Consider the following 20841-nt stretch of genomic DNA (forward strand, 5'->3'; position numbering starts at 1 on the left):
AGAAATGCAAATGTTGTTTGGTGAAAGGTTGATTGACTTCCCTGGCCATTCTAGATAAAGTCAGTTCTGCATTTATTTGTAGATGAATTACACATCCCTGATTGAATAATGTAAGGGTAATATTTTGGATTCTTCTTTTGGGTGATTATAATCTTACCAGTTCTCTCATAAATTAATGATTAAATAAAATCTTTTTCATGTGTTCATTTTGTGTAAGAGTCATGGTTTCACTTTCTAAAAAATTCTCTTGCTTTTTGATCTGAGAATAGGGACCATTATATTTAGGAGCAATAAGCTAAAAGACTCATAAAAATCCAGATATTCTTAACCTCTGTGTTATTTCACCATGGGTTTTTCTGTTTTATTTTGTTTGAGGATCTCCTTCTATTTAATCAATTTGTAAAAGTCTTCTTTAAAATTTGCACCTGGGTGGCTCAGTCAGTTAAGCGTCTGACTTCAGCTCAGGTCATGATCTCACAGTTCTCGAGTTTGGGCCCCGTGTAGGGCTCTGTGCTGACAGCTCAGAGCCTAGAGCCTGCTTCAGATTCTATGTCTCCCTCTCTCTCTGCCCCTCCCCCGCTCACAGTCTCTCTCTCTCTCTCTCTCTCTCTCTCTCTCAAAAATAAATAAGCACTAATTTTTTTAAAAAACTTGCTTTGAAGACAAATGGAATCAAAATATGTTATTAAATTATTTTTTATTAACCTTCTAATTCTATTCCCACCCAGACTTGGCTAATGTAAGTACCCTTATCAACCACAGCGAAACCAAGCTGCTGAACAAATTACATCAATTTGGCTCTGGTGTGTGTGTGTGTGTGTGTGTGTGTGTGTGTGTGTGTGTGTATAGGGGAAGGATTACACAACGAAATATAATTTTATGGTCTACTGAGTCATTCATGTATAAGTTCGTTTCAAAATACTAACACTCTCAGAAGTGGAGCTTTAACAGTAAAAATAAGAGATAAAATTTCCTCTTTTGTGAAGCTTATATTCTAGTAAGTAGAGAGAGAAAATAGCAAATAAAAAAAAGAACTATACATTATGTCAAGTTACAATAATTGCTATGAGAAAAATAAAGCAGGGTAAATGATACATGGTCCCTGTATATGATTTTCTCCAAGGCAGTCAGAGAAGGCTTCTTTTGGAAGGGATTACATAAGCCAAACTTGAACGAATGGGGAAGGACCTGCAATGATACCCAAGGAGAGAAGTTTCCATATAGAGAGACCAGCAAGTGAAAAGTCCCTGAGGAGGGAGCATGGTTGATACTGTTGATCAAAGGAGGCAATGTAACAGGATAGGAATGAATAAAGACTGGCTGATGACAGATCTTGTAGGGCCTTGCAGATCATTGTAAGAGGATTATTCTGACTCAGAATGGGTCAGAGAAGAAAAAGAGTAGAAGCAGACTCGTTGGGAGGTTACTACAACCATCCAGCTAAAAAGCAATGATGGTTTGGACCAGTATGGTAAGAGTAGAGGTGAATATATTATGAAGGTAGATACAATAGAATTTGTGGATGGCCTTAACATAGACGTAAAGAGAGAAGAGAGTAAAAATTACTCCAAAAATTTTTGGACAACAACATCTAAAAACAGTGTTGTCATTTACTGAGACAATTTCATGTCTAGAAGTCACTACTAACACAGTCAATGATTTCCTGTTTATCAAGTACCAGACACATTTAATCTTTAATTCAACAATGAAGTCAGACACTATCGTCCTCATTTAACAGATGAAATATTTAAGATATAGAAAGGGTAAGGAAGCTGTTCAATGTAAGTCAAAGGGTTGTGACGCTGAAATAAACAAGCAAAGGTAATTCTATAAAATGCATTTAACCCCTGGAACTCTTCACTATTTACCGTAAAATGAACATGCTTGGCTCAAAGGATATCTGTGAGGGCAGAACAGCTACTATCCCAGTAACTGGCATAAAGGAGATACAAAGGATGACGCCGGACTACGACTATTAATATTATAGTCCGTATAATATGAGGCCATATCTATAACACCTAAAGCAATGAATTACTCAAAAAGAATAAGAGTGGTTGCCAGTCATTTATCTGCATGGTTTTTAACCACCTAGCACGAGTCCTTTTCTCTTCTTTACCAAAGTGATTGCTTGTAAGCTATTTCACACATGCACTCCACAGTAGATTTATTAGTCTTGGCCTTCAGCGGATAAAGACAGTGTTTGTTACACATGATTACAGTTTTAAAATGAATGTCAAAAATATTTCAACAGAAATAGATTTCTTGCAAGTGTTATTCACTGATACTCTCCCCTTCAAATTCATTTTTCCTACCTTTTTGCTCAGCATCCTCCCTGCCCCACAAAATAAAAAAGATCTCTACCTATCCACTACTCTCCATTCTTTTTTCATGTCTCCAGATTTCATTTCCCTAGAGTGATCTTTTAACCTGTAATGGTGTATACTCAAGCAAATGTTTCTCCCCTTAAAATCCCAGAAAGCACTGCTTCAGTGCCTTCTGAAAAAGGACTAGTAAGAATAATCTAGTAGAGGCATAGCTACCAAGAAGGCCAAGGAATGCGCATCAATGCTGCAGGTGAAAATATGAAAACTAGGATGCCTATACTGTAGGAGCCTAACCAGGCTCCTTTTTTTCAGCCCCCAGATTGAAAAATAAAGGCCTAGGGGCACCTGGGTGGCTCAGTCGGTTGGTTGAGCGTCTGACTTTGGCTCAGGTCATGATCTCACAGCTTGTGGGTTCGAGCCCTGCATCCAGCTCTGTGCTGACAGCTCAGAGCCTGGAGCCTGCTTCGGATTCTCTGTCCCCCCCCCCCACCCCCCCACCCCCCGCATCTCCCCTGCTGGTGCGCTCTCTCTCTCTCAAAAATCAATAAACATTAAAAAAAAAGAAAAAGATAGGCCTATTAACAGGTGTTATCATTATAGATGAGAAAAGGAAGCAATTTTTTCTGTTTAAGCCTGTGTGAGCCAAAGAGAGAGAATCCAGTCTTTAAAAACTCCAATGTTTTATCTCTTGCAAACATGGTTGTTTGGGTCTTTGGCTTACCTTTGTAATTATATCATCTAAAAATTGTAGAGAATTAATAGAGAAGCTATCGAATAAGATATAGTTGTGGTATTGTCACAACTAGATCAAATCCACTTTTTAGTTTTATGAAAATCAGTCCCTTATTTCTCAGAACCCATGATTCATTCATTCATCCATTAATTCATTGGTTTACTGTCCAAACTTTCACTGATTTACATGTTAATTCAGTAACTATATATATATATATATATATATCTATATATATATCCGGTCCCTAATATGTGCAAAGGGGCTGGAAGGGGCTACCAAGAGAGATGCAGACAGGGGCCTTCTCTGAAAGAACTCCTCATCTATGATATGGACAGTCAATATTCTAAGGAAAAAGAGAGAAAATGTTAAAAGTATCAGAGATACGCACTTCAAAGTGTGTGACGGGCCCCATAACCAAGTGTGAATGCCCTGGAAGATGGAGCATTGGATCACACCTCGTGACTAGTACACTGAGTTAGGCGCTTTAACATTTTGCTCTGAAGATTAAGTGAATACTTAAAGTAGGGAATAGAATTCCAAATGCTTACTCTTGAAAGAACCACTTCAGTTTCCCATCACTTCAGGAAGCAAGGGACTGCTATTTCTTGCATAAAGAGATTCAAGGGGTGCCTGGGTGGCTCAGTCAGTTAAGCATCTGAATCTTGAATTCAGCTCAGGTCATGATCTCACAGTCTGTGGGTTCAAGCCCCACATGGGGCTCTGCACTGACAGTGCTGAGTCTGCTCAGGATTCTTGCTCTCCCTCCCTCTCTGCCACTCCCCCACCTCAAAATAAATACATAAACATTTAAAAAAGAGAGAGATTAAAAATTTGGAAGCAGTGAGGCTCCAGTTATCTGCTACATTTTATCAAATACGACCATCTCAACTCTCAGAGAGAAAGCCTTTGCTTTGATTGCTTTCAAATGTGATACCAGAAACGACATCTTCAACCAATAACCGTGATGTTTTCACTAGCCTCTCCTATATAATAACACATAGGAAACAACCAAGGGTGTCCCTCCCAGCAGTGTTCTCCCTCATTAAGAGCCAAACTACATACGAGTCAAGAAAGGAAACGTCTGCTACACAATCAATTAATAAAAGCTAAAAGTCATTTCAGTGCATTTAAATAAGGCACCCCTTTTTGCTTTCAGGAATTAAAGAAACATTTCTCCAAAATCTTTTAATTCATAGAAAAAGTCTCAGTTACTATATTGTTAAATGTTATGCTTGTGTTGGAAAAGTATAGGGATAACTATGAAAAATTATGCATGAAAAATACAGAAAGTAAACAAAGCAAAAACAGCATTATTTTATAGGTTTTTTGTAATGCTGAAACTAACATTTTTTTCATTTTTCACCTCTCTGTATTTTATATTTTTTAGCATGATTATATGTTACTCTACTTTTAGAAAAGACTTTTTAAATAAATTTTGGTACCATTTTGAATGTTCCAATAGCTCTTTCTCACCTCCTTTTTTATTTTTGTGGTGGCAGAAATATTACAGTTCTGAGATAATTAAGGACTAAAGAATTAAGCTTACTTTCCTCTTAAGAGTGTGAATTATTTGGTAATTATAAAGTTCTGTGTGAAAGTTAACCATTATTATTACAAGTAATGATCAAAAATTAGTATTGACTGTTTCACATATGCTATACATTATGCAAAAAAATGTAAAATACCTCACTGAATATTTTTTAGAAAGAGCTATATGTGGTTGAAAGGTTCTTCCTTCTATTTTACAGATAGGAAAATTGAGACATGGAGAAGGAAAACCTTGTGTTCCAGGATATATAGTTAGTGAGGGACAGACCTAAAGATATAATTCAAGTCTGTCTGGCCTCAAGTCTTGATCTTGACCATGGCCCCACATTACCTCCCATGTAAAATCTTACCAAGGTACTTAGCATGAATCTTCTTTAACATTCATCTTTCAACAAAGGCTTTAAGAAGAGACTGTTTCTCATCCTAAGTTGTGGAGACATTAACAAATAGATTCAAAACACACTTGAGAATTTGAAATACGTCAACTTCTTCCTCTGAGAATTGTCCATCTCCTCTCTTTGGAGAATTTAGAATTATCATTACTTATATATTTTGTCTGGTCAGTTAATAACATATTATGGTCTCTGTCCATTTCTAATTTGACCTAAATTTGCTATTAAAAGGTAGTATCATACATCAAGCATTTACTGTTTATAATCCTCTCTCATATTTAATTTCAAAATAACCCTAGTAGATGAGTACATTACTCTGAACTTATAGATGGAAAACATAACATTTAGAATAATTTCTTTCATTTTTCCAGGATGGTGTAACTAGTAAGCAGTGGAACCAAAAGTCAGTTTCTGCTATTTCAGTTCCACAGTGTTATCTGCCTGCTTTACGAGCTCTCCAAAATCAAAAGTCCCAAAAAGTGTTGTACCATTTTTGACTGTAAGAAGAATACTAGTCTTGGGTTTGATTGTCTACTATGGGAGTTTCCCAAAAAGTCAAGTACATGGAGGCCAGAATTTGGTTAATCAATCATTAACCATAGACATTGGGAATTGAATGAATTATTGAAGAGTATCTAATTCATTCTTTTTATTTTTCATATGAAGAAACTGAGGCCCAGGGAAGGAAAGAAACATTCCTGAAATTACACATTCGGATGGTGACAAGGAAAAAATTTAAGTCTGATGGTGACAAATTAAGGGTACAAATTTAGGTTTCTTATATCCCAACCTACTTATCTTTTTCCTGCATGGAATAGCTGATATTTTCACTTGCTAAAGGATAATTCAAACAAAAGACATTGTTTTGCTTGCCTAATTTATTTAAGATTTATTTTAAGATTCCATTTTCCACACAGTTACCCTGTCTCTCCATTTTATTCCAAGCCGAACTAGTAAATTCAGTGGGAATGTGGTAAGACTCACTCCCTGAATAAATCAAATCTCTTTGGTAGCCCAAGGATATGGTAATGTTTTTTTACTTACTGTTTTGAAGAGGAAGATTAGTTCTAAATACTTCTACTCAGCCTATCATTCCATGAAACTAAACACCAGGGATCAGGGACCCAAAATGGAAATGTATTCCTGTAGAATATAAGTAGTCTAACTTTCTCCGCAGAACTGGCCCACTGTGATTGCTTTGGGCCAATATTCTTTCACCTTCGGTCTGCTTTCTGACCATTGGCCCACAGTGGCATTTTGCCACCCAGGAGTGAGCATTAGTTTGCAACATTTTTATGGCATCTCCAGAAATGTTTGAGTATTTCTCTCTTTTCAGAGCATAGTTACCCTGACAAATGATGTCAGATGCCTTAGAGAAAGGTTAGGATGAAGATATACACCCCCTATCTGTGGTGATATCACAGGGTATTTATTCAAGGATATGTGATGATTCCTTCAAGAAGTTCTGGCTTAGGAAATTATTCTCATCTCAAGATTCGATGAGAAGCTATTATCTTCCTGAACTGAATTTTGGTGATTCAGTTCAGGACTTTATTCACCAAATCTAGATTATTTATCATCATCATCATCATCACCACCACCATCATCATATTAGTCTGCTTGGGCTGTCATAGCAAAATCCTGCAGACTGGGAGGCTTAAACAGACCTTAATATTCCCATAGTTCTGGAGGCTGGAAGTCCAATATCAAGGTGGCAACACGGTTGGCTTCCGGTGAGGCCTCTTTTCCGGGCTTGCAGATGGGCCACCTTCTCACACTGTCCTCACATGGCCTTTCTTCTGTGCACACGAATGAGAGAGAGAACTCTAATGTCCCTTCCTCTCCTTATTAGGATACCAGTTGCATCAGATTAGGGCCCCACCCTTATGATCTCAAGGAGTACTAGTTCTTCCAGCCCTCACTGTTCAAGACTTGCAAGCCTAGTACAAGGCATGTGAGTGAAGAAGCTTTTCAGAATGACCTCAGGCTCAGCCAATTTCTGCCTGCAGCCTCATGAGAGGCCCTGACCCAGAAATACCGCTGTGAACCACTCCCAAATTTCTGACCCACCAAAACCATCTGAAATGATAAAGTGGTTGCTGGTATTTGGGGGCGATCTTTTAGACTTCGATACTATGTGAAACATTGCAGTAATTTAGACACTGTATTATTGTTCATGGATCAACAAATTGAACACTTTGGAAAGCTAAGAAATAGAAGAATAGATATATAGATATTTTCTGTATGAAAGTGGAGGTGTTGCAGGGTAGTGGGAAATGCAATGGTTATTCAATAAATGTGCTGAGAGAAGTTAATCTACTATAAAAAGGAAAGTATATTCCCACCTCGCACCATGCCTGAAAATTTATATCCTATATAGGCTAGAGATATAAATGTAAGAAGCAAAACTTTAAATTTTTTTGAAAGTTATATTCATCAAATCAGGACAGGGAAGGACTTTGAGAAGCATATGCACAGAACATTCATCCTGAGTCCGGTTTCTGCACCTCTGCACCACAGCAGAGGTGGTGAGACCTTGATCCCAACTTAGTTCATGCCAGGACCCCGGTGTCATCTCCTACAGTTCTGATAAATTTTTACTATTTAATCCACTGTGTTGAATTTCTTTCTGAAGAAAAGATCTAGATTAATTTTTATTTACTTCATTGAATAATAAATGAACCTTCATGGCTGGCATTTATTCAATACATATAAAAGAAATGGGAGCGTTAATATTGCTAAGTACACTAACCGGATCGAATTACAAACTGAAAGAAGGATGAGGGCAAAAAAATACCAATATCGTATCCAATCTGTGTTGTGAGTTGACTTCTCAACAAGGTAATGCATAATGCCAGAACCTTAAAAAATGGTCTTTGTATTACAGTAATAGACCTCCAAAATTTCTACAGAGCAATTGTAAACAGAGAAGACACCTTTGATTTACCACTTAAGTCAAGAACACAAAGTTTACAGAGAATCAGAAAGTCATTCATATGTAAACAAAACAATCTAGTCCCAAAATGTTTTACATGTATTGCCAATTTTTTAAAAAGGTACCCAGAGAGTATAATTTAATGTAGGCAGCATTTGAGGCTCTATCGTAATATGAGTCAAGTCACTTATACATATATTGTAACTACTGGAAGAAGCCATTTGATCTAGATGTACAGAATGGGTTGAACAATTTAATTTTTCTGTCAGAAACTTAATTAGAATATACAAAATCAACCATATGCTACCACCACAGTATAAACCTAACAAAGTTCACTACTTATGGGTCTATCCTCAGCTGTGAACATGTGCTGTGAAATGAATTAATTTGACCAGGATATTTATTTTTGCTGTTAGGTGAAGCAGTTAGGTTTTCTTTTTTAACAAGGTGAATTTTTAATTTTAAATTTTCTACTAGATAATATTTTTACATACCATGGAGGTGCCATACCCCACAAACAAGAACTTGAAATAAAACCAAAAATTGTTTCCCACTAAAGAATCTTAACACAGTTTGATTACATATATCAGGGATTAAATTGACACAATTCTCTTGCTCTCTAAGGGATATAACATACCCCATTTAGATAAAGATTAATTTATAGACCTGTTTCAGAATAAATAGGCTAAATAATGCAAAGGAGATGATTTTTAAAATGTAATCACTGATAGTGAAAGGAGTCCTTGATTCTGTGAAAGAATGAATATCATGTTCTGCACGAGCAGTACAACCTTCCTCCAGCAAAGGTCAGATTTTTACTCCAAAGCTTCCTCATGGCATTTTTTATTTCTTTATTTCTCAGGGTATAGATTAAAGGGTTCAGCATGGGGGTTATGAATGTTAAAACCACAGTCATGAATTTATCAATAGGAAAGGTAGAATTAGCCCTTGCATACAGGAAGATACAGGGAACAAAGAATAAAATGACCACAGTTATATGGGATGCACAGGTATAGAAGGCTTTGCGTTTCTCTTCCAAACCATGAGTCTTAAGAGAGCGTAATATGACTGCATAGGAAACTAGGAGAATGAAGAAGATGACAGTGCAAATGGCTCCTCCATTAGCTATCATAGAAATCCCAATGAGGGAGGTATTGGTGCAAGCAAGTTTCAATAAGGGATACATATCACACAAGAAGTTGTCAATGACATTGGGGCCACAGAAAGGGAGCTGATAAATAAAGAAGAATTGAACCAACGAGTGCAGAAAGCCTCCAGTCCAGGCCACCAGCAGCATAAGAACACATACCCTCCTATTCATGATGATTAGATAATGAAGTGGTTTACAGATGGCTACATATCGGTCATAGGCCATCACCACCAGAAGAATGACTTCAGCACCAGCAAATAAGTGATCCAGAAAGACTTGAGTCATGCAAGCCTGGAAGGAAATAGTCTTCTTCTCATAGAGCAAGTCTACAATCATCTTGGGAGCAATGACAGTAGAATAGATAGCATCTATAAATGATAAATAAGCCAGGAAAAAGTACATGGGAGAACCCAGTGACGGACTGGCCATGATGGTCACCATGATAAGCAGATTGCCCACTATTGTCACAATATAGATGAGTAAGAATGGGACAAAGAGAACTTTTTGCCCCTCAGAGTCCTGTGTGAGCCCCAGGAGGACAAACTCTGTCACATTGTTTCTATTTTCCATACGTTCTTCTGAAGGCATTGAACTCAGGCCTCAGAGGCTGCAAACAAAATGGCCAAAATGAATTTGAGAGGATCACAAGCTGTATGTCAACAAACTAAGTGTTGACATAACATTGTTGACTCAACAATGTTTGCCCCAAAGGGTCTCACACAGGGTGACTTTCTAGAAAATGAGAGTTTAGAATCTCCACCCACAAGTTCCTTGCATCAACTACAATGAGGAGACCAGTTTTCTACCTGGGAGGTACATGTGAGTGGGCATATCTGTGACATGATCTACCAAACAAGGAAGAAGCTTTCTCTAGAAATTCACAAGGACTGCATTTTTTGACATTATATGTCATTTCTTTTTTTTTTCTTGAATTCTTTTTGGCCTTCTGAGATTCACCATGAAAACAATCTCATCTCTAATAGCTTACTTACAATGTAATACCTAGTATATGGAGCATAAATTGATAACCTGACATTTAGATAACTGCTTTTCTGAGTTACTTCACTATGAGCTCCAAATACTGAAAAAATAAGTCACCTGAAGCAATGAAAGAACCAGACATAGCATAAGTGCCCTTTAAAATGTTTATAAAGAGGCGCCTGGGTGGCTCAGTCGGTTGAGTGTCTGGCTGTGGCTCAGGTTCATAGGTTCGAGCCGCTCACGGGGCTTTGTGCTGACAGCTCGGAGCCTAGAGCCTGTTTCAGATTCTGTGTCTCCTCTCTCTGCCCCCCCCTCGGCTCTCTCTCTCTCAAAAATAAACATAAAAAAATTTTAATAATAAAATAAAATGTTTATAAAATTTATTTTAGCTGAATTTTAAACATGTAAGAAACCAACTTAGATCAATATATTAAATTCTTCCCACCCAAGAAAGTACAATAAGAGCAACATGTTGTTTGAAAATACACACACACACACACACACACACACACACAAACTGAGTGGACATTTACTACAACCTAGGTTATTGGGGAGAAAAATGGGTAGTACAAATTTAAGTAAATGGGCACTACATAGATATTTTTCCTACTTTCCAAAACTGTTTAGAATTGATTATTGCTAACCATAGCTCAACTTAGAATGCCAACATAAAGATTTGAGGCAGAATCATGGTATAGTAGAAATAATTCTATACTAAAAATCTAAAAATGTTATTTGATTTTTCCCAGTCATCTTGGGAAAATCATGTTCCAACCCATGTTTCTATTGGAAAAGGTTATAGTCTTTCCAGATTCCTGAGTTCCTGAATTCTTGTTATTGAAAACTTTATCTAGCATTTAACAGTAGACCATCTTTTTAATAATCAGGGTGAATTATCATGTGTTAAAGGTTATATGATTATTAAAGTAATGAGTAGATTAGACCAGCTGTTTTGTTCATTGTTAGTTCTTGATTATCTGAGTCTGTGTGGAATATAAGACATTCTTTCTCACTTGAGGAAAATGAATTATCCATTGGGCCTTTCAGATATGATCCACAACCAATTTTGCATGTATCGTGTGCAACTTTTTTTGGCAGAATTATTTGAAATGTGCTCCATTATAATGTGTACATTTGTAGACCATCATTTGTGAAGGAAAGGAGATTATTTTATTCTTTCTGCTTCTAAGCAAGCCAATTTGTACTCAAAATCAGAGGGAGAATAAAAATGTAGAAGAGAGAAAATAAGAGAAAACATAAAAAGGCAGATAGCACTCAGCAAAGACCATAAGCTGAATGAAATACGCTTGGAAATTGATGAATTTTGACTTGGGTGGACTGAACGAACTGGAAGTAGAGGAATTTCAGATTTCCTGAGTTTTCAACCTGGAGTTAGACTGGAGGGTCCCCCAGCATCAGTACCAGGACTCACCCCTCAGACTTTTCATATTTCCAGAAAACCAGATTCTGAACTTTAAATATATCAGAAGAGACAAGCTGCTTAAAGGGGTTCCATCCAGCAGTTCATTGCATACATACAAAATTAAATATCTTCACGCACAATTATGAAGCTATGTCTGCATTTATAATGACAAATACTCACAATTCACAGGGTTTGTCTGAGCATTCAAGAGATAGCTTCCAGTAGGCGGGTCCAACCCCTTGTCCTGTTGGGAACTTACAGCACTCATTTGTTTATAGTTGTGTTTTCTCCCAACATCTGTTAGATCTGCCAGGAGAGTGAACATAGACACATATCTTTTTAATAATGGTATCACCAGAATCCATATGTGTGCCTTATGCATTTTAAGGGATCAATGAATGTTTGACTGTTTAAATGAGCTTATGAACATAATTATTACTCTAGACTATTGAAAAATGGTGATTTGACTCAAAATGATACAAAATTCTATACTTTACCTGTACAATATTTTATTAAAAATAAATATATCTGCTTCCAACATTCGTTAGATACTTCAAATTTCTTACCACATTCAATGAGAACAAATAAATAATTAAGGAGTGCTCCAAAACCTTAAATCAATAACTGTCCCACAATGTGAATTAAAATAAGATAAATTAAGAAGATCTCCACTATGCCAAATTCCACAACATAAGGCAGAAGAAACAAACCACATATATGGCACGCGAGTTGTAAAATACTGGGAAACACTCTCAAATCAGCAAGCTATTGGAAATTATAGACTGAAATTTTGAGCTACAGTCCAGATCCTTTTGAAACATGATGGCAGGGCACCTGGGTGGCCCAGTCAGTTGGGTGTTCGACTTCAGTTCAGGTCATAGTTCATGGGTTCCAGCCCTGCGTCAGGCTCTGTGCTGACAGCTTGGAGCCTGGAGCCTGCTTTAGATACTTTGTCTCCTTCTCTCTCTCTCTCTGCACCCCCTTCCCAACTCACAATTTGTCTCTCTACCTCTCAAAAATAAAAAAAAAAAAAAAACATTAAACAAAAGAAGAAGAAGAAACATTATGGCAAGCCAATGGTTAGAAACATGTGTTTCTATTTAACTGTCTGATTACTAAAATCTATTCCCCACATAAGCCATCATTTTTTAATGATTGAGCAGTGACCATAAAAATTATGCAGCAAACATTTTGAGGTCCCAATAAACACTCATCAGATTTTTTAAAAAGATATACTTTAAAGAAATAACACATTTTCCAAGTCAGTTTCTTCATAGTGACGTAACAATGCTACTCTAAAACCTGAATGTCGCTGAACAGACTTTGGGGACAAACAGAATAACAACAATCACAGAGGGTGGATTGTCTCTCCCATATATAATCTTTGTGACTTTTATAATTTTGCAGGGGTGGTCCTGGATGCACTTTATGAGAACTCAGTTTCTAAATTCTGGTTTGGAATTTAATCCTCAGAATCTATACTTAGCAACTGTGCGACCTTGAGCAAATTACCCAACATCATCTGCATAATGAAACATAACAGCTTCTAACACATATGATGGTTTTAAAGACTAAATACGATAATGCAAATAAAGTTATCCAAAAACTGCCTGACAATTAAGAAGCACTAAATAAATTCAAGATGTTATTTATCATTATTTGGTTCCCTGTGTAATTTTAGTGCCACATCTCTTAGAACTAGTGTTAGATGAGTTTCCCCAAAGTCCACTGTCTTCTCCCATTACCCAAGGGAGCATTCCCTGAGGGGTGGAGGGACTGACTGGGCAGTTTTCATACACAATTACAGAAGCTGTCCTTTCCTTACCATTTGCTTTACTGTGTACAAATGCCCTTGCCTCTGTTTTTCTCAACATTTCAGTCTCCTCTTTGCATTGTATCATTAAATCTAAATTTAATCAAAGGGGCCTTATTTTTATAAACAAGAGGTCAACTGGGTGAATAATACAATGTGTCAATTTTATTCACAATATTTTTAAGATCCTAAAAATGAGAAAATATCCATGGAATTAACCCATAGGCAGAAACAGATAGTGGCATTTTCTTTAATATTCTATACATCTCATATCTAACAAAACTCATGAATTCTATTTCCACAGACACTAAAGTTTGCTTTCTAATAAGGTACACATACGGGTCAATGAATCTAACAAGTAACTAAATTTCTATGACCTCAAGTTTTCACACTGTAAGTTCTGAGTTTCCCTTTGTACTAAAGGGATATTAAGTTACATATCAAACTGTTATTTGGTGTATATACACACGAGAATAGGAAGCAGAGATTCAAACTGTCATTTGCACACCAATGTTCATAGAAGCATTATACACAATAGCCTAAAAGTGGAAACAGTCCAAATGTCCTTCAACTAACGAATGCATAAATAAATTATGGTATATATAGACAATGGAACATTATTCAGCCTTAAAAAGGAAAAAATGCTGATACATGCTACAACATGGATAAAACTCATTGAAGACACCATGATAAGTGCCATAAACCAGACATAAAAGGGAAAATATTTTATAGGATCCCTCGTATAAGGTATATATGTATACGTATAAGGTGTATGTTTAAGGTATATACATTACCTGGGTTTTCTGTTTTATGTTTTCTGTTTTCTCTTTTCTGTTTTCTCTTTGGTCACTTGTTCCAAATCAGGCTTCTGCAATTCTATCTTTGGTCCTGAAAGATGACCACTTAGTTGCATGAAAATAAGACAGGATTGCCAACACATCAACCCCAACGTGACTACAGAAAAAATGTCAGGGTGCACTTAGTGACATCGAAATGCTTTGTCACATAAGTATTTCTCTTTCTCTGCCTGCACAAAGCATGACCATCTTCTTCAACTTTCACAGACATTTAATAGTTTGGATTATGGGATTATACAGAGTTGGCTTCAAGAATGTATAGTTGATATGATTGATGAATCATTGAATTTGAAAGCTGCCATTGAGATTATGTACCAAAAATTAAATGTAAAACATCGTTATGTTTAACTGACCAAATTAATTGAATCAACCTTTAATAGCATTTTTAGTCCATAATGCAGTGGATGTTTTGGATTCTTTGGAATATTTCTGAAAGCATTCGCATGACTGTTTTAATATGGTCCATGCCCAGTAAAGTAATGGCTTTTTTTTACATCTTGACAGCAACATTACCCCCCAAAGAGAAATATTCTCCCAGGTAAGGAAAGATATGACTGGGCACTTAATCAACAATGAGCAACAAATTACTTCATGGAGTTGTTAAAACATTTTGTCCCCAAGGCTGCTTGTTCAAAATTAAACTCACTGAGGAATCATGCTCTAGAGAACTGAGACCTTTTACATGATCCATGTTTTCAGAGGCTTCTAGCCAATCACTTCAGGAGAATTAAGTAGAAAAAAACAGCAATCTAAAAGCAAGGAACACGTCACTTATTAATACCAAAAATACAAGATTGCATGAACAAGAATTCTTTATTTTTTTAATTTAATTTGATTTCTTTTAAGTTTATTTATTTATTTTGAAAGAGAGAGCACATGAGTGAGCATGAGCAGTGGAGGGGCGTAGAGAATCCCAAGCAGGCTTCCTCACTATCAGTTCAGAGCTCAATGTGGGGCCTGAATCCATGAACCATGAGACCATGACCTGAGCCAATGTCAAGAGTCACTCAACCAACTGAGCCACCCAGGTGCTCCTTTTTTATTGTAGAGTAAGGGAGAGGGGCATAGGGAAAGAGAGAATCCTAAGCAGGTTCCATGCTCAGCACAGAACCCAAGGCAGGGCTCAATCCCACAACCTGGGATCATGACCTGAGCTGAAATCAAGAGTCAGACACTCAACTAACTGAGCCACCTAGTCACCCCAACAATTCATTATTTTCAGTTCATCAGTATATATTTGAAATTCTCAAGTTGGGGCGCCTGGGTGGCTCAGTCAGTTAAGCATCCGACTTCGGCTCAGGTCACGATCTCACAGTCTGTGAGTTCGAGCCCCGCGTCCGGCTCTGGGCTGATGGCTCAGAGCCTGGAGCCTGCTTCCGATTCTGTGTCTCCCTCTCTCTCTGCCCCTCCCCCATTCATGCTCTGTCTCTCTCTGTCTCAAAAATAAATAAAAACGTTTAAAAAAAATTAAAAAAAAATTCTCAAGTTGAAGAAGACACTGGAGTGAAGTAAAAATCTTAAGTCTTTGTATAAAAAAAAACATACTTAATAAGAATGGCACAAGATTATTGGTAATCAATGTTAAAAGTTTCCATTTAACTCAGAGGAGGTAAAACCCACATATAAAATTCCAACTGAGAAGTTTTGCCCCAAAGAAGAGAATCTTTCTTAAAAAGAATAAGAGATAGATGATATGGATATATAATTTGGAAGAGACAATTACAAAGTAATATAAGAAAAAAAAACATAGAAACTAAATCTATAAATATTTGAAACTGGATATTCAGATGCCTTTTATATAACAATGTCAGGTCCTTTGAAACTCTCTACACATGATTTGAAAAGCGTATTACTTCTTTTTTATGTTTATATATTTAGTTTGAGAAAGATAGAGGCATCATGACAGGGGAAGGAGCAGAGAGACAGAATCCCAAGAAGACCTGGGGCTTGAACTCACAAAATTGTGTGGTCATGACCAGGGACAAAACCAAGAGCCAGGTGCTTAACTGTCTGAGGCACCAGGCTCCCCAAAAAAATACTATTTCTTTACTGAGGTTTATTGATATGGAAGTTTTCTGTCTCTTTTTTGATATTTGGCCTTGACTCTTTCCTTAGCTTCCTTTCCTTGAGCTTTGCCATACCTTCCTTTACTTGTTTGAACATCTCTAAGATGGTGTGTTGAGGTCCTTGTCCAGTCATCAGAGCTTTATAGGGACAATTTCTGCTGTTTTATTTTGTTTCTTTGAATGGGCCATACTTTCCTCTCTGTGTATTTGTATTTAAAAAATAGAATATCAATAAAACCAGGAGCACATTCTTCGAAATGATAAACATTTAACCACACTCATCCAAAAAAGGAGGGATGGGGGAGAGAGATGACTCAAATAAACAAAACCAGAAATCAAAGAGGATAAGTAACAACCAACCCCACAGAAATACATAGGGTTATAGAGAATATAAAAGTAATGGATACATTCCTATGAAAAAATACTTCCCAAAACTGAATCAGGAAGAAATAGAAAATTTGAACAGACCAATTACCAGCAATGAAATTGAATCAGTAATCAAAAAACTCCCAACAATCAAAAGTCCAGAACCAGATGACTTCACAGGCGAATTCTACCAAACACTGATTTTTTTCCTACCAAACATTTAAAGAAGAGTTAATACCTATTATTCTTAAACTATTCCAAAAAATAGAAGACAAAGGAAAATTTCCAAATTCGTTCTATGGGGCCAGCATACCAAAACCAGATAAAGACATACCAAAACCAGATAAAGACAAAAAAAAGAGAACTATAGGGCAATGTGGCTGATGAACATAGATGCAAAAATCTTCAACAAAATATTAGCAAGCCAAATCCACAATACATTTTAAAAAGTCATTCACCATGACCAAGTGGTATTTATTCCTGGGTTGCAAGAGTGGTTCAATATTCACAAATCAATTACTAGGATACATCACATCAACAGTAGAGAAGATAAAAATCATATGACCATTTCCATAGATGCAGAAAAAGCATTTGATAAAGTACAATATCCATTCATTATAAAAACCCTCAATAAAGTAGGTTTAGAGGGAACATATCTCAACATAATAAAGGCCATATGTGAAAAACCCAGGTTAACATCATACTCAAAGTGAGAGCTTTTCTTCCCCCCACATTGGGCTCTGTGCTGACAACACGGAGCCTACTTGGGATTCTGTCTATCCCCTCCCCAGTGCCTTCTCTCTCTCTGTCTCTCTCTCTCTGTCTCTCTCTCTGTGTCTCTCTCTCTCTCTTCCTCTCTCTCAAAATAAATAAACATTAAAAAAAAATCTATACTCTGAAAAATCTATAGAACTCTGATGAAATAAATCGAAGAGGACACAAAAAAAGTAGAAAAGCATTCCAGGGTCATGGACTGGAAGAACAAATATTAAAATGTCTATACTACCCAAAGCAATCTACATATTTAATGCAACCCCTATCAAAGTACCACCAGCATTTTTCGCAGAGTTAGAACAAACAATCTTAAAATTTCTATGGAACCACAAAAGATCCCAAGGAGCCAAAACAATCATGAAAAAGAAAAAGAAAACTGGAGGCATCACAATTCCAGAATTCAAGCTATATTATAAAGCTGTAGTCATCAAGACAATATGGTACTGTCACAAAAATAGACACATATATCAATGTAACAGAATGAAAAACCCAGAAATGGACCCACAACTGTATGGTCAACTAATCTTCAACAAAGCAGGAAAGAATATCTAATGGAAAAAGGACAGTGTCTTCAACAAATGGTGTTGGGAAAACTTGACTGCAACATGCAGAAAAATGAAGCTGGACCACTTTCTTACACCATGCACAAAACTAAATTCAAAATGGATGAAAGACATAATGTGAGACAGAAAACCATCAAAATCGTAGAGGACACACAGGAAGTAACTAACCTCTTTGACCTCGGCCGCAACAACTCCTTACTAGACATGTCACCAAGGGCAGGGGAAACAAAAGCAAACACGAACTATTGGGATTTTAAAGAAAACAATCAACAAAACTAAAAGGCAACCTATGGAATGGGAGAAGATACTTGCAAATGACATACCTGACAAAGGGTTAGTATGCAAAATCTATAAAGAACTTACCAAACTCAACACCCAAAAAACAAATAGCCCAGTTACAACATGGGCAGAAGACATGTATAGACATTTTTCCAAAGAAAATATCCACATGACTAACAGACACATGAAAAGATGCTCAACATCACTCAACATCAGAGAAATAGAAGTCAAAACCACAATGATATGCCACCTCGCACCTGTCAGAATGGCTAAAATCAGAAACACAAGAAACGAAAAGTGTTGGCGAGGATGTGGTAAAATGGGAATCCTCATGCATTGTTGGTGGGAATGCAAACTTGTGCAGCCACTATGGGAAACAAAATGTTTTCCTCAAAATGTTAAAATAGAACTACCCTATAATCCAGTAATCACACTACTGGGTATTTACCCCCAAAATACAAAAACGCTAAAACAAAGGGATACATGCACCCTATGTTTATTGCAGCATTATTTACAATAGCCAAATTATGGAAGCAGCCCAAGTGTCCATCAACAGACGAATGGATAAAGAAGTAGTGTGTGTGTGTGTGTGTGTGTGTGTGTGTGTGTGTGTGTACATATACACAATGGAATGTTTTCACCCAGAAGAAGAAAGAAATCTGGCCATTTGCAACAACATGGATGGATCCAGAGAGTATAATGCTAAGTGAAATAAGTCAGAGAAAGACAAATACCATATAATTTCACTCATAGGTGGAATTTAAGAAACAAAAGAAATGAGCAAAGGAAAAAAGAGAGAGAAACCAAGAAACAGACTCAACTTTAGGAACAAACTGATGGATTACCAGAGGAGAAATGGATGGAGGGATGGGTGAAATAGGTAATGGGGATTAAAGAGTACTCTTCTCATGATGAGCACTGAGTAACGTATAGAAATATTGAATCCCTATCTCGTACACCTGAAACTAATATAACACTGTATGTTAACCATACTGGAATTAAAATTTAAAACTTAAATTAAAAAAGTAAGATTCAGAAAACTATGCAATACTTAGTATAATTTCAAAAAAAGCAGGAAAACTCTACACAATATATGTTCAGGATACATACATATGTAGTTAAACTGTTTTTAACTATGGTTATCCAAAATTCAGCATTAAGATTACCTCTGGAAGAGGCAGATGAGTGCTAGCAGGGAAGTATGCACAGGTAGTTTCAATGATATTGATCACATTCAAGGTTAAGAGGCTATCACATGTAAAAGTAAATTGCATATATCATTCAATATGCATGAAAAATAATAAAATTTTAAAATAAGAAAAGTTATAAAATCTTTTTTTAGTTAGAAAAGAAGACTCTTTCAAAGGATGATGATGTTCCATGTTACAATGAAAGCAAGTTCATTTTCTTCCTAGTTTGCAGTGTTTAGGGATGGGCTGCAGACAGAAAAACCTGTTGTCGATTTTTACACATAACAGTGAAAAACAAAATTTTATTTATTCCAAAGTAAATCATTATTAGGTCTATCAGGACAAAGTACTTAAGTTGAATACAACTTTTAGGGGAAACACTGTTATGCAAAATAACACATTTCTTTACCCATATCTTTAGTATCATGAAGACAAAGTAGGTTCTATCTTCTCGTTGAAGAATGGCAACAAAATGTACATAACAGCTAATGAGGAAAGGCATAAAATATATTTATAATTGAATTAGTATGGTTTTCTGTGCTCAAATTAGGAACTAGAATCTGTTTTCATCATCAACCATCCCCATACAGGCTCATAACAAACTGGAAAAACATACAACATCCCTTTTAACATCCCTTTGTTAAATTTTTAACAAAAGTTCTCACTGGTAGCGTCTAACCAAACACAATAACATCTCCCATTTAAATGTCCTGAACTGCAAAATCATAGGCATTGACCTGAGGAATGGAAATCATCTTAAGGACAAGACGCATATTGCAGCTACAGAAAGTTTCTGTGCTGATAGAATAATGAGCATTAAAATTTATACACCACTCTTTTGGCCCCAGTAATTTGTTCTAAGTATTAGCCAAATTACTTTCTCTTTAGTTTGGGTGAAAGTAAATTTTCAAAAGTAGGTTGGTTCACATTTAAAATTTTAAAACTCTTCGGGTGCCTAGATGGTTCAGTTGGTTAAGCGTCTGACTCTTGATATCAGCTCAGGTCATGGTCTCATGGTTCATGGGTTCAAGCTCTGCATTGGGCTCCTTGCTGGCAGTGCAGAACCTGCTGGGGATTTTCTCTCTCCCTCTCTATCTGCCCCTCCTCAACTCATGCTCACTTTCTCCTCTCTCTCTCAAAATAAAAAGACATTTTTTTAATTTAAAAACTATTGTTTCTAAAGTTCCATTTCAATATAAACCAAGAAAAATAAGGCTACGAGGTGAAATTAATTGTATTTTTACTTGTAATGGGACAAATATTATTCAACCTCCAGAATTTCCCTATTAGGTTGATTATTACCTCAAAAGACAATCCATTCCACTTCTTGATGACTTTGTGTAAATAAAGAGAAACATCTCTAGAGAATCCACTGAATTTACTAAATCCATTGTCAGAATTTAGAACCCTTTTGTTGCTTCAGAATTAATCATAAATGTGTTCGGTG

At 36.5% G+C, this 20841-nt stretch overlaps 1 protein-coding gene across 1 annotated transcript; it reads right to left on the bottom strand.

Annotated features, from left to right (window-relative positions):
- Positions 1-8698: 8698 nt before the first annotated feature.
- Positions 8699-9661, bottom strand: LOC132661753 (olfactory receptor 4A15-like). The gene has a single exon (XM_060606679.3). The coding sequence runs from the start codon at positions 9650-9652 to the stop codon at positions 8699-8701; it is 954 nt and encodes a 317-aa protein (XP_060462662.1). The 5' UTR covers positions 9653-9661.
- Positions 9662-20841: the final 11180 nt, after the last annotated feature.

Source organism: Panthera onca, chromosome D1, assembly GCF_046562875.1.
Source record: "Panthera onca isolate mPanOnc1 chromosome D1, mPanOnc1 haplotype 2, whole genome shotgun sequence".
NCBI lineage: Eukaryota > Metazoa > Chordata > Mammalia > Carnivora > Felidae > Panthera > Panthera onca.

Excerpts from the sequence above, each read along its gene's own strand:
- LOC132661753 (XM_060606679.3), bottom strand. The coding sequence starts at position 9,652 with ATGGAAAATAGAAACAATGTGACAGAGTTTGTCCTCCTGGGGCTCACA.